This window comes from Protopterus annectens, chromosome 13.part0, assembly GCF_019279795.1.
Source record: "Protopterus annectens isolate FY-2018-M chromosome 13.part0, PAN1.0, whole genome shotgun sequence".
Classification (NCBI taxonomy): domain Eukaryota; kingdom Metazoa; phylum Chordata; order Ceratodontiformes; family Protopteridae; genus Protopterus; species Protopterus annectens.
The window spans coordinates 974,063,486-974,090,492 of NC_056747.1; the positions used below are offsets into that span (position 1 = coordinate 974,063,486).

Genomic DNA, 27,007 nt, shown 5'->3' on the forward strand with positions numbered 1-27,007 from the left:
TTGTGGTCATCTCTGCTCGTTTGCACATGGATCTCCATCTTTTGTCTCTTTGTTGTCAAACTGTTTATGAAAGGAGTGTTGCACTTGACCCCCCCCCCCCAAAAAAAAAGCAAATTCCTCTTCCCTGAGATCTTAACTTTGTTCATGGAAAATTAACCCTGCCTCCTTTTGAACCCGCCTTTCAGGCTGATTTACAATTAATTACTTGGTAGACTATTTTTCTTATTGCTCTGACATCTGCAAGGCAAATTTCTGAGCTATAAGCTGTCATGGTGGGCCCAACCCCATCTGATTTTTTTTCACAAAGACAAGATCGTATTATGCAACAGTCCATCATTCAGGCCCAAGGTTGTTTCTGATTTTACCTTGAATCAAGCTGTCAGCATCAATCTTTCCAGTGATCTATACTGATACAAAAAATAAGGGAGAAAAGATTCTACATACCTTAGATGCACACAGGCAGATCCGGTATTGTCGTGACAGGAGAACACCCTTTAAAAATGCTGAACAGCTGTTTTTCTCCTATATAGGAGGGGCTAAAAAAGGTCAACTTGTCTGTAAGCAAACTATTGCACAATGGTTGTCATTTGCTATTGTTTTCTGTTACTTCCACCATAGTAAATTTCTTCCAGGCAAGGTTATGTATCACTTGGCTAGGGCCTTATTCTTTTTGACGGCATATTGGAAAGGGTGGATTCTTAAAGCATTTTGAAGGCAGCAACTTGGTCTTCTGTTCTCTTCACAAAACACTACAAATTGAATTCCTTTTCAAGGTCCAGAGCAGGCTTTGCTAGGACCATTTTCTAGGGGCTCCTGGTTACTTATCCTTCCACCTCCCAGGTAGAAATTAGATCTGGGGAATCTACACAAAATGCCACTGAGACCATGGGAATGATGAACATAATAAAGTTGCGCAAGTCCTGCTTGCCTGTAACAGTAGATGTGCAAATTCTTTACTTCCTCAGTGACAGCACCCACCCACCATCCCCCAGATTGTGCATAGATGAGGTAGGTTTCAGCCTCTTTGATACTGTTATTTGATTTTTTTTTGTATGTTATCATTGGCTGCAGATTATTTCTTGCTAGATGATTCTGGCTTCAGGTAATTTCCTTCCTTCTTTGTGGAAGTGAAAAAGCCTGAACACACATTCCTATGACAACTGTAGGTGTCCTCCTCAAGATATATTCAGTCAGTCAGTTGCCTCAGGAAGAATGAGGAAGAAGTAGTCTGAGGCTTTTGAAAGATGGCCAGTACTGGGTTACCTTGGCAGATAAGTAAAAGTATATGTAAACCTCTGGATTACATCTGTGAAAGCGCTTACCTGTTACTTGATTAAAGGAACTTGTGTGTTTTATCTTGCTGTGTGGAACCAGTTTACTTTGCTATATACCTTGGCAGATAACCCAAAATGCCACTAAGGGCTGTGTGGTAGGTAAGACCTATGCAACTGTACCTTCCTTTGTAGTAGCCACCTCTTGCTGAAGATGAATCCTTCTACCACATACTAGTTATGTCTGCTTACCATAGCAGTAAATCTTAAGAGGTCCGTCTTAATTTATGACCCTCCTATCCACCAGCCCCTTTCTTTTGTCCAGATTCCTTGCCTGCAGTCTTAGGTCAAAATCGTGCTCAGTGGCCGTTTTGCTTGGTCTGAACTGCAGAGTAGTCCTCCATAGGACATTATAGGGCATCAGCCAGGCATTCTAAGACTTGCAGGTAAATTATGATTCTTACTGCTGTGACCCTCTAACAGATATATGGCAAGTAACGATAACTTTTTTTTGCCGGTTTTCAACTCTTTATGAAGACTGAGATTTAAGCTACAGGCTGTTGAACAGTTTACTGAGTCAAGTGTTGTTACTAGTTAGTATGCTAAGTGGAATGCTTACACAAGACCATGACATAATCTGTATATTTAATTTCCTGCACTCCTGCATTCTAGTTAAAATTTTAAAATTAAACAACCTGTAACATCTTATCAAAAATTGTTTGACTAGAGCAGTCTCACCATAAAGTTTAAACAGCCATGGGTTAAAGCTCTAATTTATATTGGCCATAATGTAAAATAAATGAATCCTTCATTTTAGCTTGAACTCCAGGAGTCTTAAAAGTTTGTTGATGATTTCCATCTCCCAGTGGGTACTGGTGGGTACTTGTGGTCTTTTTTTCCATGATATTCTTCATTGACATCTGTGAGGTTGCTTCAGAGTTGAGGGGGGGTTCCCCCTTCCAAAGGTTATTTTAAGTCCTATATGAGAGCACATTCTTCTGTATGGGGGACTTTGGGTTTTGTTTTTGCATCCCATGTAAAATACATGCATGTTTGTCCTATTTCAGTGAAAGCAGTTTGTGACTTTTCTCAGATGACAGATTTTAAGGAATTGTTGTATATCTTTAGCCTGGTCCATGTTTTTTTATATTCTTCTCGGATGCTTTCATTTAATTCAGCAGCAGATAGACTAATCCAGAGCACAGTTTTTGCCATAGGCTAGCAGAGAAACAAATAATGGAAAACATAATTAAAATAATTTGGGGAACTTAATGTCCAAATCTTTTGGGATCCTACGAAGGTTTCTGGAAGGCAGTCAAGGGTCATTGCTTATTGGGCTATGATGTGTTCTCTGGGAATTAACAACATTTCCAAGTCTTACTGAATTTATAAAATGCTTTTGTTTTTCCTTTTTACTGATTGAAGATGTACAAATAGATGAGTAAGTAGTAGGAATTATAAGGTTGAGGTCATTGGTAAGGTAAAATACAAAAGAAAGTAGCTTGTTGAAGAATATCCAACGAGGAAGGGTTATGGACAGAAAGATTAAATACATCTGGGCAAGATAACCATTTTGTGTAGAAACCATCCATATCTTGTGTGCTGTTAGAGCATCACGTACTAAAACACTGGGTCCAGAATATGGCTTCTGTGTTACCACATTTGTTTTTTAAAAGTAGTTTGGGATAAACAGCATTTTTAAATAAAATGAGAAATTGTGCAGAGTACAAGTGTTGTAATCAAGGTGCATTATAAGAGTGAAACTTTGTGGTTCTAAGAAGTAATAGTGTAGGTTTCTTGTGTTCAGTAATTGTGTGTTTAGTATGCATTTTAAACATGAAATGATATATTTTTGTATGTCTTATCTTGGTGAGTAATTTTTGTCAGAAATATTGAATGAAGGGCAGAGTGAGGAGTTAAAGGTCATGACACACCATTACCCGCTACATGTAGGGGATACATAATGGATACATACAATCTCCAAAGGCAAGACAAAGGCATTGAGAACCCAGAAATTACCAGAAGTCATTGTGCAAAGGCACACAGTAAGGATGTCCTACCAACAAAGAATCCTTAATCAGATTATTAGACAACAGTGAGAAAAGATGTTTCCCAATGAAGCTAAAACATGTCCATATCTCTTCATGGGTAGTTACTAGACTTGCAGCCCAATATACCATTAAGGGGCTGAGCCCAAATTCACAGATGCGTCTAAGTACCGTCTGGTTAAGTGTCTTGCTCAAGGTCACATAGTAGATAAATGAAGACCAAGGAAATTAAGCCCTGTCTCACAGTAACTGCAGCTCACAACCTTAACCCTCTGCACTACCTACCAGACTAACATCTGTTACTTTTTATTTAGGAAGTTGTACCTCTATAACATGGAAGCCTTCTTTTCATGAACAAACTGAACGAGGGCAGAATCAAATATTGACTACACAGCAAAGCAGAACTTCAAGGACGACCAAAACTCCAGTGCTCTTTAGGGATGACACATGACCATGTGCAGGATGTTGTTCTTATCTGGTTGTGTAAGCACCACCTTTGGCAGCCATCGTATGCCTCACATTTTCATACTTCAGTCAACAAAAGCCTAGCCCTTCTGTGAGGCTGTTTTGTGCTGTGTCTGAGGAGGAAGGTATTGAAGTGAAGCATGCTTGAGGATGCACCATGTAGTGCTGCCAGAACAACATTCCCAGGTAGTGTACTACAGGGGTGTCTTCCTGTTCGCTAGAATGTCTTGCACCTAGTGCAACAGTGCATACTCTAGTCAAAATACAGAATTTGTGAAACCATCAGCTGGAGGTGAAACAATTAGCTGTACTTAGCCTGCATATATCTTTGTGATATTCCAGATTTGTGCTGTACACTGGAGGGGAGGATATGTCTGATATCATCCACCTCATTGTTAAAAAGTTCAGCTTGCACACATGTAGAGCGATGTAGATTGGGTGTATCAGTAATGTTTTGGCTAAAATGCTGTATAAAATAATAGTAATAAATTAAAAATTAATGAATAAATAAAAAGCCAGCCACCCATCTTCTACAATTCAGGGCCATGTGGAGCTGTAGCCTATTCTTGTCAGCAGTCAGGCAGGATCTGGATGGGATGCAGGCCAATCACTGTAAACACACACACCCTCACACTTGCAGAATCGCATGCATATTTAGGCACAGTTTAGCACATTGTCTACTGGAATGTCAGAGGACACAGAAACTTTTGAAACATAACTCTCAAATGTACCTCATTACGAGGAACATACCGCATTTGGGGGGGTCTTAAGTTCATCTTCCTCAAAGTTCCACATTGAAAGGCTGTGTCTGTTAGGAATTTAACTGATATCCATGGTAAATGGAAAGGAATCATATTAATTCAGTAAAATATCTTTTTTTTTTAGTGAGTAAAGCCAGTATATTTTAACCGTTGTGTAACCTTCCTAGTTGAAGGTGTTAGTAAGCTTTTAGTATGTGCTCCACATTTTACCCATTTGTTCCATGTTATGAAGGCTCTTGTTCCTCATTTCAGAGATGGAAGGTTGAGAGCTGTGCTTTGCAGATCCTCTGAGAACATGCGGACCGCAGCAGACATCTCAACTTAGAATCAAATTGGGGCTTTAAATGCTGAAAGGGAGCAACGTAAACTACCTTTCTGGCCTGTAATATTAAAAGCCTTTTTGCTTTTGACTGTTTTCCCTGGGAAACATTTTCTTCCACATTTAAAAATGCAGAAACGGTGTGGAGTCTCTGCCATGCATTTGCCTATTGTGTAAAGTGTATGCTAACCTTACGACTAACAGTACAAAATTTTGCATTAATGAGAACATGGTAGAAACTTTTTTGTGAAATTACAGCTTATTAAAATATAACATCTGTTAAAAAATGACTGCTCAGAAATTCTCTGGGGTACTGTTTTTGTGTAGTTTGTGTAAACATTAGTCCATGCCTTGTTTTTCCTTCTGTTTTTTTTCCACTTCATAAGGTTATGTTAAGCACTTGAACTACTTGTGGAAGTAAGTCCATTTTTTAAAAGTGAACATTTTTATTTCAGATTGGGTTGCATGGTGTGTGCTTTGTGGGGATGCTTCACTATGTCTTTTAGTGTGCCTACAGTTAAGTGTTTTGGTTGTGTTAGTAGGCTTTTGTGACCAGACTTGACATTAAATCTTCAGCATGTTTGTATTGTTGGCAGATTATAATCTGGAAAGATGCATTGTACTTTTCACAACTACATAATTAAATGGATTTTGCTACTGACGTGTGATTTTTCTCTTTTCAGGAAGCTTACATTGCTGACCTTGATGCAAAGAGTGGAGCTAGCTTGAAACTGACCATCTTGAACCCAAAGGGTAGGATCTGGACAATGGTGGCTGGAGGCGGAGCTTCTGTTGTCTACAGGTAAGTGCATGTGGAAGGAAGATAGCTTTAGAATAAAGTAAAATTTTACAATCAAGTCAAATTATACAATTCCTAAGTGACATCTGATTCTGTTCCCTGCTTAGAAGTGTCATCTGAATGCTTTTATTGATTCTGGGGAACCCATGCATCCTCCTTTACACAGAACATGTCCTTATTTGGGAAGTTATGTCCTACAGAAACGTGAAAAATGGTTTCATGTCCTGAACTTTTAGGGCAAAATAATTTCCTGTACTTCCTCTAACAGTTGCATAAAGCAATTATATTGTATCTGAAATACCTTAATATTACGTGAAAAGACAAATATAACTTAGAGTGAGCTTGTAGTTTAGCAAAAACAGTTAAGTTCAGTACTTTGCATTGGGTATTGGTATGCTTTATCTTGCAAAATGTCACATCTCTATAAAAAGTGCCTCACTTTGGACATCTGAAAAGGTGACCATCCTAAGTGGTAGAACCAAGCTAGTAAAGTAACTTAAGTAAGACAAGCCCCAACATACTGCCTTAGAAATCTGAATCATACTGGTCCTTTAACACAAATTCCACTTTCCAAATTTCATGCCTCTGACCATGTACCGTCAGTTCTGAGTCCCAAACTACAGGAGTCCTTCTTACCTGATCTTAAAGACATTTCATATTACTCCATGTTCCATGGACTGCTAAAATCTCATGTACTTTCAAGCTAAATGTTCCTGCAACACATAACCTAAATCAACTGATGTCTCTCTCTAACCTTAACTGCCCTACTAGTCTCCATTGCTTCAGTTCTCTCATCTCAGATTTTTGTATACCAGATATATGTTTGCGTGTGTTTTTGTATACCAGATATATATGTTTGTGTGTGTATTTGCTCGCTCTTAAATGTAAAGCAACCTTTGTAGTAGATTGCGTGTTGATAGTTGAATGTTATCCTTTCACTTTACTGATTTTATGCACTTTTGTATTCTTAGGATTGCACATTCTGTGTAATGTTGTTGACTGTCACTTCATGTTTTTGTTATCTTGTGCATTCTGTATGAATGATCATATTATTAACTCTGGGCTGAGATTGAAATTGGTCAGAACTGATCAGTGCTCTGCCCTGATTATCAAATTGAGTTTTCAGTGTAATGTAGTATTCGTTGAAGCTGTTAACTGTTATTTTGTCATGTTAGTAATTTATTTTGTTGTATAAGCATTGCTGATTTACCTGAATGTCAGAAATGGGATTGAGAAATCCTTGTTCAGGTATCCTCTTCGTATCTTAACTTGCAACATTTACTGTATATACTGTTGATGATCAATATCGTGTTATTGTATTAAAGCCAACAACCTGTAATGTTGTTTACTATTGCTGCAACTTTGTATCTCTGTTTATCCATGTACATGATACTTTTCTCCCTGGGCTTTTCTCCCTGGGCATCCACTGAAAAAGGACCTGCGTCCAATCGGAGTTTCCAGGTAAACAAATGTAAATAAATAAATAAGTATCCTCTTCAGAAGTTTGAAGATGACTGTTGCTTTGAGTTTAAAATTATTGAGCTGGGTGAAACGTTGCAGACAAAATACTTTACCCCCATAGAAGTTTCATGGAGGCTTTTGTGGGTTTCTCAAGCACCAGTAGGTTCTCATCTGGCAGTTAACTTATGATCTACCAAGAATTATATGGTTCTTTAGGGTGGCTTTTCTTTTAGGTTTGCTTTTCATACCTTTTCTGTGACTACTTTGTACAAAGCGACCTCTACTGAGCATTCTTTTTGTTGCCATGAGTAACCTGTGCATGAGCACTTATTTGAAACTTGCTTGGTTATATTCACTACCACTGCTAGTGCATGAAATCTTTTAATATGCTTTTATTTTGCAGTTTTGTGTGTTTGTTTTTGAAGTATTATTTTGTGAGTAATGTATGCTGGTGTGTTTTGTGCATAGAGGGATGTTCATCATGATTCACTGTTGCAGTAATAGACATATGGGTATATCTTGGTGTAATAGCCCTTGTCCGACACAAGTACCATAGATGTAACTCCCTCCTCCTGGCCATGCAGATTTCTGGGTATAAGGGTCGTCTGCTAGTAGTGCCATCTTCTAGCTCTGTCTTACCATTGAAGCCAAGGCAATTCTCACTGTAGACTGCATCGGTCAGTCTGAAGACCAGAGTGCTTCTCAAAGCTAAGTGCCTTGTTAGATGAGTTGTAGAACTAATATCGGTCTTGATTGTGGAAAGCAGATTCCACACTGGGGCTTTCACCACCCCCCCTTTTTTTTTTTGCTTGACCTGGAGCATGACATTCCAAATTGTCCTCACTTCAGTGACTGCACGATTCTTTTGTATGGCCAAGTCCCTTGCGCAATACATTGAGAAAGAAAAAGGGTGTTGGAGATCCTCCTGCATTATGGTGTCTGCCAGTCCTTCTCTCAACTTCTCCTGAAAACAGTCAGAAGCATCTGAAACTTCATAGTGTGCCAGAAGACATGGTTTCACCTTCAGCCAGACTGCCAAGTCTTGTGATTGCTGAAGAATTGGATACACTTTTGCAGTCCTTTCCTACAACCAAGGAAGTGTTGGAAGCCACTGTTTGTGTGCCCTTCACAGTTTGACATGCCCTCCTGATCCCTCTACATTTACACAAGGTGAGGGACAAGAGTTACCAGTTTGATCTGAGACTACTTTGCACGCCACAGCTTTTTTTAAATTTGGAACCCCCACCTAACCCCATAACTTTTAAGAACTTTTCTAAGGCAAGCTACATGTGATTAGGTGATGGTATATATAGCTAGTTTCCAAGTTCCCCCAAAACCAGAAAACAGAAATGCCAATGTGGAGGCATACACAACAACTTTGTGTGACCATATAAACAGTTGCATAGAATTGGCGCTATCAGACCAAAATAAGACTAGGACAAACTGCGAAAATAAGCCACCCTGGTGGACCCATGGTATAAATGGGTTGAACAACTAAAGAAAGAAAATCCTTCTAGAAGTAAGAAAGAATGTGTACAACAGAGTAAAAACTCCATTGGTCTAAAAGTATATTTTGAGGTAAAGATAGATGTAAAGTTGTCAATCTCGCCTTCATTCTTGCTGGATGGGTTCTGAGCCGATCCTCGGCTCCGACTCGGCACTTGCTAAGCTCGAGAGCTAATTTTACCAGCTCGAGGCAGCCCTATATCCCATGATGCAAGGCGGAGATTACACCGATCTCGTTTGCCGCTTTGCTAACGAGGTGCCTTCTTTTACCAGCTCTTGGTAAGTGAACTTTTCAGAGACTTTTCGTCTACCCCCCTTTAACTTTGTATATATATTATATTTTTGTTAATTATTGACTCACCTTAGCCCTATTCCCGTCAGTGTTCCCTTCTTTTTGACTAAATATTCCCTTGTCCCTAGTCAGGCCTTAGGCCTTCCCCTCCCTAAATTTTTTCCTGTCAGGGATTGTTTGTGTGTGACTGTGTGTTTTCCCTGGTTAATTGAATTTAATTAATTTAATTTAATTTGTTGGACTGAGTGTTTTTTGTGTGTGATTGTGTTACTGTTGTTCGACACAGTTATGTCGAAGGACACTAAGGTCTCAGGCTTCAAGAAGTGTGACTCATGCTGTCAGAAGATGTCTCTGACAGACAATCACACTTCTTCTGTTTATTGCCTGGGACCTTCGCACCTGCAGGACTCTTGTGCTATCTGTCATGCTTTTAGCCCAAGAGTCCTGCAGGAGTGAAAAAATAAACTCATACTAAGGGGCTTATTAAAGCCCGAGAGCTCCCCGACTAAGTTGGTGCCGGGGAAGCCCTCTAAACCTGTTAAGCCTTCGGCTCAAGCTTCCAAGCCGTCGGCTTCAGGTCCTTCCTCACCAGGCTCAAGATCGGCTCCGGCCGGAGCCGATCTTTCCATGCCAGTCTCCGTATCGGCTCCATCCGGCGCCGATACTACCAGATCCAGACACTCAGTGTCGGCTCCGGCTGGAGCCGACGTATCTTCGGCTCCGATGGCTCCATTGATCTTGAAAAAGAGATCTCGATCCCCTTCAGTGGAATCCATACATTCGGCTCTGAGATCACCTTTGCTCTCGGAGCGGAGCCATCGGAGCCGATCTTCTCGGTCATCCAGGCTATCTGATCACGATCTTGAGAGAGTGGTGAGTAGACTATTAAAGTCTCAGGCATTGGCCCAAATACTCCATAGCCCATCTCAACAGACGGTAGCTATATCACATCCACCGAGCATTCCTCCTCCGACTCCCTTACAGAGTTCGGAGCCGGAGCTCCTCGGAACCGGTACCGTTGTGACTTCGGAGCCGATACCACCCCTTTCGGCCCCGTCATCCTCGGCTCTGATTTCCTCCTTGAGACCTTCATTGGAGGGATCTGGGCGTCTAGTCTCTCTCGTCGGCTCCGAGGGGGCGAGTGGCATCGGACCCTTGTCCGACCCCGTTCTCCCTCTCGGAGCTTCGGCGTTGGTGAGCTCAGCCCCGACATCTGCCTCGGAGCCTTCCCTCTCGGTGAGGCCTGAAGTTCCTATCTCTTCGGAGAGGGAACTTTCTGGTCTCTGACAGGGGAGCCTTCGAGGTGATGAGGAGTGTACTAGCCCCTGGGCTTAGTCAACGGACAGTTCCATCAGCTCCTCCCACTACAGTGCCTGCTGACGTCTCTTCCCACTCTCTTGCTCCCGGACCCAGAGATCCAACGCCTCAGGTTTCCCCATTGGGAATATCTTCCTCTTCTGAGGCTTCTCCTGATCCGTCAGGAGAACTCCCGCGTAAGAGGAAACATTTAGACTCCCCTGAGTCTATTACGTCAGATACTGACTTAGATGAGTCTGAGGGATCCCCAAGGTCCTCCTCTGAGGATGTCTCATTTTCAGACATCCTTGAAATCCTTAAACAGAGGGGGAACTGGCCCTCCCTTAATCCCTCCGAGGACAAGTCAGTATAACTGGAGGCGTTCGGATCTCGACCCTCCACCTCCTGGGTGTCCTCCGCCTTTTGACCCTCTCATGGAGGTAGTGGCTCGGAAGGCGTGGATGGCTCCAGATTCGGTGGAACCTATCCCTAGGAGACCTTCAAAATTTATTACTGCCCCACAAGATAGACAATATTTGACAAAGGGTGTCCCAGTTGATGCCATGGTGGTGGCTGCTGCCACCAAGAAGGAATTAGCTGATCCTTCAGTACCTGTCCATCCTCCTAATAAGGATTCTAGGACTATGGACAGGTACGGTAAGCGGATTTTTTCTTCAGCGACTTTTGCTATGAGATCGCTGAACTACTTATGCCACTTCACCCGCCTTCAAAGAGATGTTCTTAAAGAGTTGGGAGAAGTTTTACAGGATCCATCAGCTGCTGGGTCTCAGGATAAGATTAGCTCACAGCTAGGAATCCTTAACTCCATTGCTAACTCCTCCATGCGGCTCATTTCTTATGCAGCCGATGGAGCGAGTAGGGCCGCAGGCACTGGAGTGGCTTTAAGGCGTCAGTCCTGGATGCGGCTTTGTAATTTTGCAGACCCCTTCAAGGCGTCTTTCACAAACTCCCCCTTTGGCTCGACCTTGTTCGGTCCTCAAGTGAAAGACACTTTGACTAGATGCGAACAAGATGGCAAGACTCTTTCTGCTGTAGGAGTCAGTTTCTCCACCCCTTCTAGACCTTACCCCAAAGGACAGAAGGGAGGGAAAATGTGGTTCCGCAAATCTCAAGGAGTCACGCCTGAAGCACAAAGTCAGTTTACCCCCAGAGGCAGAGGGGGTAACTATAATAGACGCCGCCCTAGGGGCAGAGGTGGTCCGCAGAATCAGGGTAGCAGAGAGCCTTTTTCTGATAAACCCTTCCAGCATCCCTGAGATGTTGCCCGATTGTCCGCCTTCGGAGGCAGTCGGGGGGAAAACTATCGCTGTACCAAATAGCCTGGCTTTCACTTTCTCAAGACAAATGGGTACAGTCAGTTATATCCAAGGGTTACAAAATTCCCTTTATTCAAACCCCAATTCAACAAAAGGGAACCCTTCCAGACGTTCCACCTGGTCTAAGGGAATTAGCAGTACTAGAAATATCAAAACTGCTAGTAAAAAGAGCCATCCAGCCAGTCCCAGTGGACCAAATAGGATCCGGAATCTACTCAAGGTTCTTTTTAGTTCCAAAAAAGACAGGAGACTGGAGACCAATATTAGATCTCGGCAAACTCAACAAGTTTGTAAAGAAATCAAGATTCCGGATGGTCACGCTTCAGTTCATTCTGCCCTTTCTGGGCAAGGACAATTGGATATGCTCGATAGATCTTCAGGATGCGTACTACCACATAAAAATTCACAGACGCTCCAGAAGATTTCTCCGCTTCCGGCTGGGGACCAGTCACTTCCAATTCAGAGCCCTGCCCTTTGGACTCACTACAGCCCCCAGAGTGTTCACCAAATGCATGGCAGTGGTTACGGCTCACCTGAGACGTCAAGGATTCCAGGTGTTTCCATATCTAGATGACTGGCTCCTCACTGCCACCACCAGGCATCAGCTTCTCCAAGCCAGAAATTACACCATTCACACTTGCAGAGGGCTAGGAATTTCTATAAATTTCGAAAAATCTGCCTTGTCACCTTGTCAATATATTACTTTTATAGGCGCAAGATTGGACACCGTACAACTTTCAGCAAGGTTGACAGACCAAAGGATCTTGGACATTAAAAGACACGTCCAAGTGATTCTATTCAGCAACAAAATTCAGGCCAGATTTGCTCTGAAAGTACTGGTTCTTATGGCGGCTGCCATAACACTTCTTCCCCTTGCCCGCTTTTACATGCGGCTTCTACAATGGATGCTATTCACCCAATGGTCCTTTCAACAACTTCCCATGCGTCACAAGATCACAGTAACTCCAACTTGCAAAAGACATCTGACTTGGTGGATATCGTCCCCTCAAATCCATCAAGGCAGACCATTTGTTCCTCTTGCCCCGGTTGCCACGGTTACATCGGACGCCTCCCTGATCAGGTGGGGGGGGCATTATCAGGGCAGAATGGTCCATGGCACTTGGCAACCTTTTGAGTACCATCTGCACATAAATGTTCTGGAGATGAGAGCAGTGCTTTTAACGTTGCAAGCCCTCAACGACTCTTTTCCCCTGGGAACTATTGCAGTCCAAATGGACAATATGTCTGTAGTGTGGTATATAAACAAACAGGGCGGAACCAAGTCCTATCCACTGTGTCGAGAGGCTCTCAGACTTTGGCAATGGGCAATCTTTTCTCACCGGTTTCTGATAGCAACACACATCCCCGGGAAATCCAACATCATAGCGGACAGATTGAGCAGAGCTATTCTCATGCCTCACGAGTGGTCTCTCAAACAGTCAGTGACGGAAGTGATTTTTCAGAAGTGGGGTCTTCCTTGCTGCGACCTTTTCGCTACACCTCAAAACAGCAAATGCCCAGACTTCTTCTCTCTCTTCCCCCTTCCAGGCCATCCCCCCAGAGATGCTCTAACCCAAGATTGGCCCCGGGGACTTCTTTATGCCTTTCCACCTTTTCCGCTGATACCTCAGCTAATTCAGAAAGCAACCGCCTTGAGAGCCAAGTTGATTCTCATTGCCCCTTATTGGCCTTGACAGATATGGTTTCCGTTCCTACATCATTATCTCTTGGTACAGCCATGGCATCTGGACCCGGTTCCAGATCTTCTGACCCACCAGTCGGGTCAACTGCACCAATCCATACCCTCTCTCAACCTCACTGCTTGGTTGCTCCACTTCCATCCTTAGCCAGGCTTCCTATGATTTCTAATCCTGTATGGGATATCATAGTAGCTTCCCTAAAATCTTCTACCAGAAAGATTTACACTAGTAAATGGCGACGTTTCTCTTTCTGGGCAAAAGCTAGGAACATAGACCCCTATACTGCTCCAATTCATTCGGTATTGGACTTCCTAGCTGACATTTTTCATTCAGGATCCTCTTCTTCCACAGTGAAAGTTCAACTGGCAGCCATTTCAAACTTTCATATAGGCTTTTTGGACCACAACATTATGTCACATAAACTTTGCAAGGCATTCCTTCGAGGTATCTTTTTATTGAAACCTCCGATTAGAGACCCCCCACCACAGTGGGATCCAAATTTAATTTTAACATCCTTGATTCTTCCCCGTTTGAACCTGCAGCTGCCTGTTCTTTGAAATTGCTTTCTTGGAAGACACTTTTTCTAGTTGCCATTACATCTGCCAGAAGAGTATCTGAGCTTCATGCTCTCTGTGTTCGCCCTCCCTATCTAATATTCCACAAAGACAGGGTGTCCCTAAGAACTAATCCGTCTTTCTTACCAAAGGTGGCATCACAAACCAACCTAAATCAATCCATTGATCTTCCAGTATTTTTTCCAAACTATTCTGATAGAGCTGAACAAAAGTTACATTATCTCGATGTTCACCGCCAGCTCAGATATTATCTGGATAAGACAAAAATTTTTAGGAAATCTGATCAACTATTTCTATCCTATGCAGAGAACAGGAAAGGCCTTCCAGTTTCTAAGGTAACTTTATCTAGGTGGCTGTCTTCTGTGATCACTTACATTTATCAGCTCAGAGGCAAAGAGTTGGTTTCTAACCCAAAAGCCCATTCTACCAGAGCTCTAGATACATCTACAGCTTTTCAAGCTAGACTTCCAATAGACACTATTTGTGCAGCAGCCACATGGGCCTCTCCTCATACCTTTGTTTCACATTACAAATTAGATTTGGTCTCCAGAGGCAGAGCAAATTTTGGTTCCACCGTTCTCAAGAGTCTGTTCCATTGAGCCACCCAGGATAGAGGTGCTAGGGACGCGGTCCCATCCAGCAAGAATGAAGGCGAGATTGACAACTTAACATTTAGAAGTTATGTACCTACCATAACGTTCCATGTTAGTTGTCTTCTCTCGCCTTCTTTCTTGCGTCCCACCCTCCATCCCCCTAGCCTGGTCAGACCGGGAAGATTATACATCTTCTATTAAGAGGTTATTACCTTTTTTCTAGCTGTTCAACTCCTAGTGTCACTAGATTACGTTGATCCTTTCTAGAGGGTTATGATGTTATTTAGTATCCTTATTTTCTTCCTCCTCTTAAGTTGGAAGAAAATACTGCTATTTCTTTAGCTACCAAACGAGATCTGAGTAATCTCCTCCTTGCATCATGAGATATAGGGTTGCCTCGAGCTGGTAAAATTAGCTCTCTAGCTTAGCAAGTGCCGAGTCGGAGCCGAGGATCGGCTCCGAACCCATTCAGCAAGAAAGAAGGCGAGAGAAGACAACTAACATGGAACGTTATGGTAGGTACATAACTTCTAATTTCCCAAGCTAAGGATAACTGTAAGGTATTTTTCAGTTATGTCCACAAACTTTAGGGCATTACCCAACAATGTGTGGAATTAGTTGAAGACAGCATCACTTACATTCACTCAGAGGGTATAGGAAATCTGCTGTCTGATATATTCAGCTCAAATTTCATCTCCCCATCACCTCTTGCTACCCCCCCCCCAACAAATACCCTCCACCATTCCTCTGCCAGTTCTCACCAAAGAACAAGTCATCACTGTGCTCTCTAAAGCTAAAAACACACCCTTGATGGGTTCCGACAATATCCCAGGATGCCTCTTAAATAGTTGGAAGCAAGACCTATCAGAGCCACTAGGATCTCTGTTTAACCATGGCCTTCAGACTGGCTTTGTCCCTGTGGAGGGGAGAACAGCAACAGTCATCCTCCAGCATAAAGAGAGACCATCAACAGACCCTAGAAATTACAGACCCTTAAGTTTCATTAGTCTTTTATATGCAAGGGCATGGAAAGGATAATCATGGACTTGATAAATGACAAACTAGGAAACCTCCAAATACTGGATCCAACCCAGTTCGGCTTTGTCATAGGCAGGTCATGCTTGCTTAATCTGGTGGGTTGCTTTGAGAAAGTCACTAGGGCCATGGATGAGGGTAAAGCAGTGCATACTGCCTACCTTGACCTGACTAAAACATTTAACACAGTTCCCCACTCGGGTTCCATTAGAATTCGTGAACATTCAAAAGTTCGACCCTCATATGGTTGACACCATATGAGCGAACTTTTGAAAGCTCGCAAGTTTCGATGGAAATCACCGTAGGGAGCATTTCCCTTTACTTCAATGTAGTGTGATCTCGGACTTGGTATATTTAAGTTGTGGGGATTTGGGGAATGCAGGGGGCTTGCCCCCCGGCCCGAAGTGTTCAGGTAAATTTTATTTTATTTTTTTAATTTTTTATTTGTTCGAAGTTTTAAAACTTTGCTCATATGCTGTCGATCATATGAGAGTCGAAGTTTTAAACATTCGCGCATATAATATAGACCCCCCCCCACACTCTAGTATCATAGATAAATTCACAAAACTGGGCATAAATCCCTATGTCACCAGGTGGATAGCTGGATGGCTCACAGACAGGACACATTAGAGTGGGTGAATCAATATCCAACAAGAGGCCATTTATAGGGCTTAGTGCTAGGACCACTTCTCTCTGAATATGCTTCTATGAAGTAAAGGCTAATGTTGAAGGCATTCGGCTGACTGTTTGCTGATGACTGCTAGTTGGGGACAATCATTGACTCCTCCAGTGATGTAGCTATCCATCAGAACGTTCTGATTCGAGGCAAATTATTGGTGCCAGAGCCATGGCCTAAAACTAAATGCAAAAAATGCTTAATCATATCCTTTGCAAAGTCAAATACCCCTCCAAATTACAAGTCATTGCACAACCCTAAGAGTGGACTTTTACAGATGAGAGATTTAAGTACACAGATGGACAGACAGTAGCCTGAACTTTAACCATTGTCTTCACAGTGGTCAGGAAGCTCTTCTGTGTGGCACAGCTTATAAGTAAAGGCATGGCATCCAGATCCAAAGAAGTTGTAGCCCCACTGTACTCTACCCTTATCAGACCAGTAATAAAGTACAGTGCACCTTTTGGCATGTAGTTGACCTGGCACTTGCAACAGCTGGAATTACAAAAAAAAAAATGTACAAGGTGCAAACAACATGCCCTCTGCTGAAAGACTGAAAGCCTTATTCCTTTACTCTGTTGCTACTGAGTATTGAGGAGTGATCTATGCCTAACCTACAAAGCACTCACAAATCCAGCCCTGATAGAACTGTTACACAATCACAAGACAAACTGCATGAGGGTCACCTGATGTAGGAATCTAAATCTGGTGTGTGACATAAACAAAACGTACTGGAGAGACAGATGCATCTTGGATATTACTGTTTCTCTGAAACAGGCTTCCTGTTCACATATAGCAGAGACCCCTTTCAAAAGCAGTTGGGATCAATGGATAGGGAATTACAAATTCACTCCTGGGATGGCACCCATGTCAGTTATGGATGGGGCAGTCTGTAAAATACTTAGACATAGGCACAAACCTAAGCCATCCTCTCACCCTTAGGAATCAAAAATTGGGTAAAATTTAGTTAATAATGGTTAGGCTTGTAAGGAATGTTGAGCCTTTAGCCTAGAAATATCATATGAATCTATGAATAGGGAGGGAGGAATCCCTGGAAACTCTGATGGGATCATCGCTTGATTGTGTCATCTAGTCCCAGTATTTTTGCCACTCCCAGGACCAAGCCTAAGGCCAAACCTAAACAAATTCTTTCTTCCTTGCCTTCAGCATAGGCCTTCAGGCTGTCAACCCACACAGGCCTATTAATAGGATCTGCGTAGACTGGTTGAGGGTCTGCTCCACATTGTGAGTTCTAGGCAACACCGTCCTACCCCCCCCCCCCAAAGAATCTGTTTCTGGGAAAAGAAAGAGAGACTATGTGAAAGATGAACCAGAGGGGGATGGAAGATAGAACTCTCTCCAATGAACTGCCAGACATCCGCAACTCTGCAAAGAATGGTTTGCAACTTGGGAAACTTGCGGCTGTGATGCTCTAGAAGCATCAAGCAGAGACTGCTGCTGCACAGTCTGTTATTCACAGAAATGCTTGTGTAAGGGAACAGTCCCTTCCAGACTATGGTAAGTTTGAGATTTGAGGTGCCCCTCTAAAGAAGGTCTTTTTGTTTTAACTCAAAGCCGATAAACATCAGAAAGGTTCAGTATCATATGTCAGCCATCTATAGAGCTCTCTCTCTGATCCAAGAAAGCCACAGTGCCTAGCTAAAGGAAATAGACTCCCTCAGTGTTAAACCCCATATCATTTTGTGGGTGATCTAAACTGTCCAACTGTAGACTGGGAAACCTACACCACCACTAGTGCACAAGCACAGAGATTCCTGGACTTTGTCGAGGCAAACACCCAGGAACAACTAGTCAGAGTACATACTATAGAGAACATCTGGGATCTTACCTTATTATATGAGGGCATGTTGCTTCATATTAAAGCAAATGCATATCCCTCCAAGTGCTGCCCCTTCCCAGTTAAGAAATGATTGCATAGGTTTCAACTGATGCTCCCTGCAACCATAAATGTAACTAATTTTCATAAGCTTCATATTATTAAAAAAAAAAAAAAAAAAAAGAGTAGCCCATTTTATCAATTTCCATTTGTCTGACTGCTGTTCATTGAATTGCCATTCTGTTAGCTGGATCACTTACTTCATCTTTGCAGTTTTCAACAAAATTGCTGCGCTTTGTTTGTGTTTCCTTTATTATGTTTTTGTTATTGAGTTTGTCTCCTTTTTCTAAGATTGTATCCCTAAGCTACTTATTGTTGTCTTTTCATCATGACTGTGCAGCCTCTGAGTCTGTATATATAAGTAGTGTGAGTATGCAGTGCAGATGGCTTTACGGTCTAGCTAATTGTTAGCTTATGCAGTGCAGTGAGGCTTTGATAGGGTGATTCACCAAATTCGGTAGTCCGTGAGTTGGAGTTTATGGAACTGAGCCTAACATCTTTAAGACAGCTGTGTACAGATCTATGTTGTAGGCATCACTTAAAACAGAACTTCAATTTCAACTTTGAATTTATTAAAGAACTTGAAAAACCTAATTACAGTAGTAAAAGCTAAAGAACATAATACAGTACATCAGTATCAAATCATAAGAAAGTAACATGCATAAAAAAATAAAAAAATTGTATGGGTGTAAGATGTGTTTGACTTGGTGAAATAAACTGGATCACCAGGAAGGTGATGTAGGTTATTGAAAATTACAGAAGAAATAATAAAACATGCAGATAAAATGAATACACAGCCTGATCTACAGTCGAACCAGAGTGATAAAGAAAAATTGAAGTACAAGGCGAGGGACTGCTAGAACACAAGACAAGATATATAGCTGGATAACAGCATTATTCAGACTGGAGCAGTTCAGTAAGGTTGGTCATCATTGGCTAGAGCTGAAGACCTTGCAGATGGAAAGCTGCATTAGCAATGCAATGAGAAAAAAACAACAAACATCATCAGCACTAATGCATGTATCGATAAGTACCTACCTGTAGGTTAAAGTTTTCCATATGACTGATTTATATGTTGAGTAAGCAGATCCCAGACAGGCTGCAACTTACTGACAAAATTCAGAATAAGCCATTAGTTACAAAGAAGTAGGAAATGACTTGATGCATCTGGTGTATCCAACAGCAATCCACAAAATTATGATGAAAGTTGATCAGCTGCACCAGTGACAGACATTTAAAAAAGCCAGATCTGAAGTAATTTTCATTCATTCCTCAACTGATGGGTTCATATCCAAGACTTTGAGCCAACTCAGCCACTTGCCAAATCATCGGATTCTTGAACTCTCGCTCCTCAATTTACCCACAACATGCCACCAGCCTAACATACCTCAGGTATCAGATGCAGATTCCTAGCTTCCGAGCATTTATTCATTGTTCTTACATTTTTCATAATTTTTTGGGTATTGTGAGCTAATTGAGTTTTTGCTAGTGACTTTCTTCCTTCTTCCCTCCCTCCCATAATTTACTGTATTTGATTAACTTTTAGATAACCTCCTTTTTCTTTTCACAACTACCATTTTTGGTACTCCTTTTTACTCTTACTGAGTGCTCCATCTGTTATTGTTTTTCTTTTCTTGCCTTTCTTTAAAAAAAAAAAAATATATATGTATATATATATATATATATATATATGTATGTATATATATATATATATATATATATATATATATATATATATATATATATATATATATATATATATATATATATATATATATATATATGTATGTATATATATATATATATATATATGTATATATATATATATATATATATGTATATATATATATATATATATATGTATATATATATATATATATATGTATATATATATATATATATATATATATATATATATATATATATATGTATGTATATATATATATATATATATATGTATATATATATATATATATATATATATATATATGTATGTATATATATATATATATATATATATATATATATATGTATGTATATATATATATATATATATATATATATATGTATATATATATATATATGTATATATATATATATATATATATATATATATATATATATATATATATATATATGTATATATATATATATATATGTATATATATATATATATATATATATGTATATATATATATATATATATATATATATATATATATATATATATATATATATATATATATGTATGTATATATATATATATATATATATATATATATATATATATATATATGTATGTATATATATATATATATATATATATATATATGTATATATATATATATATATATATATATATATGTATGTATATATATATATATATATATATATGTATGTATATATATATATATATATATATATATATATGTATGTATATATATATATATATGTATGTATATATATATATATATATATATATATATATATATATATATATGTATATATATATATATATATATATATATATGTATATGTGTATATATATATATATATATATATGTATATATATATATATATATATATATATATGTATATATATATATATATATATATATATGTATATATATATATATATATATATATATATATATATATATATATATATATATATATATATATATATATATATATATATGTATGTATATATATATATATATATATATATATATATATATATATATATATATATATATATATATATATATATATATATATATATATATATATATATATATATGTATGTATATATATATATATATATATATGTATGTATATATATATATATATATATATATATATATATATATATATATATATATATATATATATATATATATATGTATATATATATATATATATATGTATATGTATGTATATATATATATATGTATGTATATGTATGTATGTATATATATATATATGTATGTATATATATGTATGTATATATATATATATATATATATATATATATATATATAATGTATGTATGTATAATATAATATGGGCCCCCTTCAGAAGACCGACCGCTCAAAACACAGACACCAAAAGGCCAACACATGAAATACTAACAATGGGGAAACGGTAAGTCTCCAAAGTGTGGAATGGAAATATTTCCATTCCTGCACTGTAGTGCGATCTCGGAGTTGTTATATTAAAGTTACGTGGGAGGGGGATGCAGGGGGACATAGCCCCCCTGCTAGCAGAAAAAAGGAAATATTTTCCTTTTTTCTGCAGTAGCGCTGTTATTGGTATTTCGTGTGTTGGGCTTTTGGTGTCGGCAATGTGGGTGTCGGTGTTGTGAGCTGTCGGTCTTCTGTAGAGGATCCATATATATCCTACCACTGCTATTACTGGTTCCACCTCTCCTGAGCCCTAGGCCTCAGACTACTGACACAGTGACTAGGGAAGAGAAAGTTCTTTCACATTCCTGTGAGGAATCTTTCTTACAACTCACAGCTATTCTCCCCCTTGGGATATGGATCCCCAGAGGAATAGTCAGTGGACCCTGACTGCTTTGCTGAAGACTTCAACTTTAGTGAGGCAATAAACAGGATGAAGGATCACTTTATATGGGAATCCTCAGAAATGACTGAGGTACAAAAGAGATACTACAACCTCATTCAGATGGAACCCCCCCCCCCAGCCCATCTGCTGTTCCTCCTATCCTGCCTGCCTTTTTAGACGCCTTTTTTGTTTGCTTCTCTGAACCCTGACTCCCAACCTCCTGCCCCATGCAGAGCAGACAGGCTTTATAAGGTGCCTGACACTGCTAAGCATCTGCTTGTGCCCACCAGCTGATACTGCAACTATATCAGTTTCTACGGACAAAGCTTCCAAACTCCTCCCTACTACCACCATTCTCCCAGCTGACAAAGACAGCAAGACCATGGAAAGGTTGGCAAAAAGATATATACCTTAGCTACCTTGGCCTTCAGAGCTACAAACTACCAGACCCACATGGCCAGATATACCTTGCCCCTCTTAGAATCTGCCACCAAACACCTGGTAGATATTCCAGACTCGTCTGCCAAAGCATCACTGTCCTCTCTCCTCCCAGGTCACCAGGCACTCTTGTAGCAAGTGTAGCTACAATGCTACTGAATCCTCTGCCAGGTCAGCAGCATCAGCATCTGCTTTATGCAGATACTCTTGGTTTCGCCTACATCCTCTGCCAGATGATTTCAGGGCAAAGCTCAGTGATGCTTCTTTGTATAATGCTGCACTGGTTCTAAGGTGGCAGACCTTTTCAAATCCCTGCAACAAAAGGGAAAAGAAATGCAGGACCTGAAACATTTACTGGTTTCACCTGTCCCTACGTTTCACAGAAACTATCCAGCCAAAACTCAGTTTATTAGAAAGCACTCCCACCCGGCTTCTCCTTCAAGGCCTCGTAAGCCCACAAGGGTACAACCCCCTCCAGCTAGAGGATCCCCTCCCTCTAGCCAGATGACTCCCTTTCAGGAAACAGCAGGTAGCATCTGACTACCTGCCACCCCTGCCTCCTTCTCCCCCTCCTTCTGTACCACTGCCCACTCGCCTCTTTGTCTCCCTGTTTGGACCCATCTCACCTCAGACAAGTGGGTCCTGTCCATACTTCAGAACTGTTACTTTATGTTCTGGATCTCCCCACCCATAGGATGAAGCATACCTTGACCCACCTGCTCAGCAACTGCACTTCTCGCGATGGTAGTCCAGACCCTGTTAGATCAGGGTACCATAGAGAGAGTCCCATCTCCTGCAAAAGGAAGAGGATTCTACTTGAGGCTCTTCCTGGTCCCGAGGAAGGATGGACCCTGGAGACCCATTCTAGCCCTCTCCTGTTTCAACCTTTTTCTAAAGGTCTCTACCTTCAAAATGCTGACTCTGTCAGCCCTTTTCCTTCTCATTATTCCACAAGGAATCCTGGCTATTGTAGATATAATTGATGCTTACCTCCACATCCCAATCAAGCCCTCCAACAGGAAATACTTGAGATTCTTATGGGTTCCTCTCACTTGCAGTTCTCTTCCTTGCTGTTTGGACTCTCCACTGCACCCAGAGTCTTCACCAAATGCCTGGTACCTGTGGTGACTTACTGCACGACAAAGGGGATACAGATATTCCCCTACCTGGACAACATGCTGATCCAGACTGCCAGACAAGAAAACCCCCAAGTGCACATCCAGTTCATTGTGACCCTCCTGGGATTTCAGATAAACCAACCAAAATCCCATCTTCAGCCAGCAGAAGACAATTGTATTCCTTGGTTGCAGGATCTGCTCAGATCTCATGGCGGCATACCTACCCCTTCCAAAAGTGAGTTCATTGACAGAACACCTTCTCCAGGTCCTTCACTCCACAGAGTTGACTGCAAGGCAGTACCTGAAACTTCTGGGCTACATGGCAGCCACCATACCCATGCTTCCTTTAGCAAGATTGCACATGAGAAAGCTACTGTGATACCTTTGGTCAGTCTGGAAGCAACACAACCAGCCTCTGCAGCACATTGTGCCCTTTCTTCCCTTCCTGAAAAAGGAAATACTATGGTGGTTAGCTCAGATAATTCACAACCTGGGCCTTCCTCTCCAACCACCTCAACCCACTCAGGTCATGCACACAGACACCTGAGGCTTGGGGTGGGGAGCCACCCTCGGCCACCGACAGGTGCAGGGCCTGTGGCGCAGCACCTCAAATCAGAACACATCAATGCCAGAGAGATGAGGCAATCCTCCTACTCCTCCAGGCATTTCTCCCTTCCTTACTAAAAGAACAGCTTTTGATATACGCAGACAACACCACTGAATTGTGGTATATCAGCAAGCAAGGGGGGAAACCAAGTCCTACCTGCTCTGCAGACTAGCTCTTTTGGTTTTGGAATTGGCCACCTCACAGGGAATCGCCCTGCAGGTGACCTGCATTCCCTCTCTCCACAGCACACAGGCAGATTATTTGAGCAGAACCAGCACAAACAACCACAAATGGATGCTTCACAGAGATGTCTTCCTGGACCTGGTCCACAAGTGGGGTATACCTCAAATAGACCTGTTTGCCTCCACCATCAACAGGCAACTTCATGACTTTTGCACCAGGACACCAGAACAACAGGCACTGGCAACATATTCCTTCTCAATTTCCTGGAAGGGGAAATATCTATATGCACCCCCCCCTTCCTATTCCTTCAAAAGGTCCTGCTAAAAATTCAGCAGGACAACCCAAACATCTTTCTGGTGACTCCCTACTGGTCAGACAGCACTGGTTCCCCCTTACTCCTTCACTTGTCCAAGGGCAGTCACCACAAGTTACCCCCCAGAGTGGACCTTCTCACACAGAACAAGGGGTCACTAATCCATCCACAGTGGCATCTTCTGCACCTAACCCTGTGGCTGATGGGATTCTGATCCCATTCAGACACCTTTACAATGAGGATGTGCTCAGTGTTCTGCAGGAGGCCAGGAAACCAAATACAAGAAAATCATATCTCTCAAAGTGGAAACGATTCACTATGTGCTGTCATAAACGACAACTGGGCCCACTTCTCAACGAACCCACTCTAATGCTGTCCTATTTATGTGAGCTACTACAGACTGGATTGGCTTATTCTTCCATCAAAGCCCATCTGTCTATTTCTGCATGCTTGCCTCTGGATCACCCATTAGCATCCAGACTTCCTTCCAAATTATTCCTCAAGGAGGTACTTTACCATTGGCACCCCAGGAAACCTTCTCCCCTGCCTTGGGACCTTAACTACATGCTCAAGAAGCTTAGGCTACCACCCTTTGAGCCAGCTGATAAAGATTCATTAAAGCATTTAACCTGGAAAACTGTTCCGTTAGTGGCCGTAACTTCAGCCAGAAGAGTGTCTGAACTCCAAGCCCTTATGGCTATTACTCCATTCCCCATTTTTCACAAGGACAGGGTCACCCTCAGGACTAACCCGTCCTTTATGCCCATGGTAGTTATTAACCTGTCCCTCAATCAGGCCATACACCCACCTGTCTTGTTCGTAAACCCACAAGGAGACTGAGAGAGAGTGCTGCATTCCCTGCATGTACACAGGCAAAGCAGATTCTAACTGCACAACACCAACCCTGTCAGACAGGCTGACCAACTTTTTGTATCCTTTCACCCCAGAGCCCTGAGGAAGGCAGTGACCAAGCAGACTCTTTCTACTTGGATCTCCAAGACTATCACCTTTTGTTACCAATTCCACGGTAAGTCTCTGCAATGTACAGTTAAGGGTCATTCCACAAGAGCAATGGCCTCTTCAGGGACCTTTTTCAAGGGCCTGGATACCTCTAGCATCCTGGAAGATGCTATGTGGTCTTCAGTCCACACCTTCACCAAACACTACAAACTTGACCACATCTCCAGATCCAGGGCAGGGTTTTCCAGGGCTATCCTTCATGGATTCCTGGAGTCTGCCTCTAGACCACCGCCCTAATTTCAGTGAGCTTTGACACTCACCCATATGCCGAATACTGCAACATGGGAACAGAAGGACAGAAGTTGTGTAAAATCTTACCATAACCATAAATGTCCTCTTCCATGTTGCAGTATTCTTTCCCCCCTCCTTCCCCTCCTGCCAGCTAATGACTTCCCTTCCTGGATGACAATGATATGGCATTGCCCTTATAGGACTGGCTGCGACTGGGGTTTCTGATCTGAGGGCTGGTGCGTGCTGACATCACCTTTATGGCCCACGAAATCTCACCTACATCAGACATATCACACACCACAGAGGAACTGAAAGCTTTTGAATACTGACCGTACGTACGCGTGACTGAGGGATAAACCCATATGCAGAATACTGCAACATGGAAGAGAAGGACATCTATGGTTATGGTAAGATTTTACACGACTTTTATATATCAGCAAACAAAAAGGAACCCTTTACCCCACAGACACCTTTCTCCAGGAATCACCGTGGGGGGTAAAAAGGATGTATTTCAAAAAATCTCAAGGTCCTTTTCAGGAATCACAGGGCGAGCCTTCGCTCAGGTAGAGGGTAAAGCAGATACATTGGTAGATGCTGCCCATGAGGTAAAAGGGAGCCGCAAAATCAAGGATCTCGAGATTCTTTTGGGACAGATCCTTCCGGCACTACCCGACTGTCCTTTCCTGAAGGCAGTCGGGGGTCGCTTATCCATGCACCCAGATGCCTGGCAGGTACTCAGTAGGTCCAGTCTGATTCTTCATGATTGGTCCCTCAACTGAATGGTTGTGATCCTGATTTTCAGCCATTGGGGTCATCCTTGCTGCAAACTTTTTGCTTTCCCCTAAACAAAATATGCAGCAGTTACTTCGCTGTGATTCCCCCTTCAGGGGAGTAGAAAAGGATTGCTCTTTTTCACGGTTGACCCCCCCCACTAGGTCTCCTGTATGCTCATCCCCTATACTGTTGGTCTCAGTTTTTCTACAGAAAACCAGTGGATTGAAGAGCTCCATCACCCTTATTGCCCTTTTTTAGCCTCGTTAAGTGTGGTTCCTTTTTCACTGATCTCATCTGAAATATCCTCCAGAGATTCTTCATCCCAGTTGCAATTTCTTTTCTTACCCTTTGCAGATCCAGCATCCTGATCTCTATGACCTCAAACTTGACTACATAGTTTCTCTACTTCCGGTGTTTGTAAGATTGTACAGGCTTGCTTCCTTGTTAGTGATATTTTTTGCATCCCAGTAGCTTTTCACAAAACAGGTATGTAGAAGTAAATGAAAATGTTTTCCCTATGGGCTTCATAAAAGAACACTGACCTATTCTTCAGCCCCTGCTTCTGCCATCCTTGTTTTTTGGTCCACCTTCCTTAAAGAAGGGGCTATTTTTCTACGATAAAATAGCAAGTAGCTGCTATATCCAATTATCATACTGGAGATGAGATACCCTTGTTAATTTCCATGTTTTGCATAGCATTTATGAAAGAAGTAGTTCAGCTTAGA

At 41.3% G+C, this 27,007-nt stretch overlaps 1 protein-coding gene across 1 annotated transcript in view; it reads left to right on the forward strand.

Moving 5' to 3' along the window:
* ACLY (ATP citrate lyase) overlaps positions 1-27,007 on the forward strand; it is a gene marked incomplete at its 5' end in the record, with an annotated part of 1,378,630 nt that overhangs the window by 463,106 nt on the left and 888,517 nt on the right. Inside the window, 1 exon segment of the mRNA XM_044054761.1 lies at positions 5,548-5,666. Within this exon segment, the coding sequence (XP_043910696.1) occupies positions 5,548-5,666 (119 nt within the window).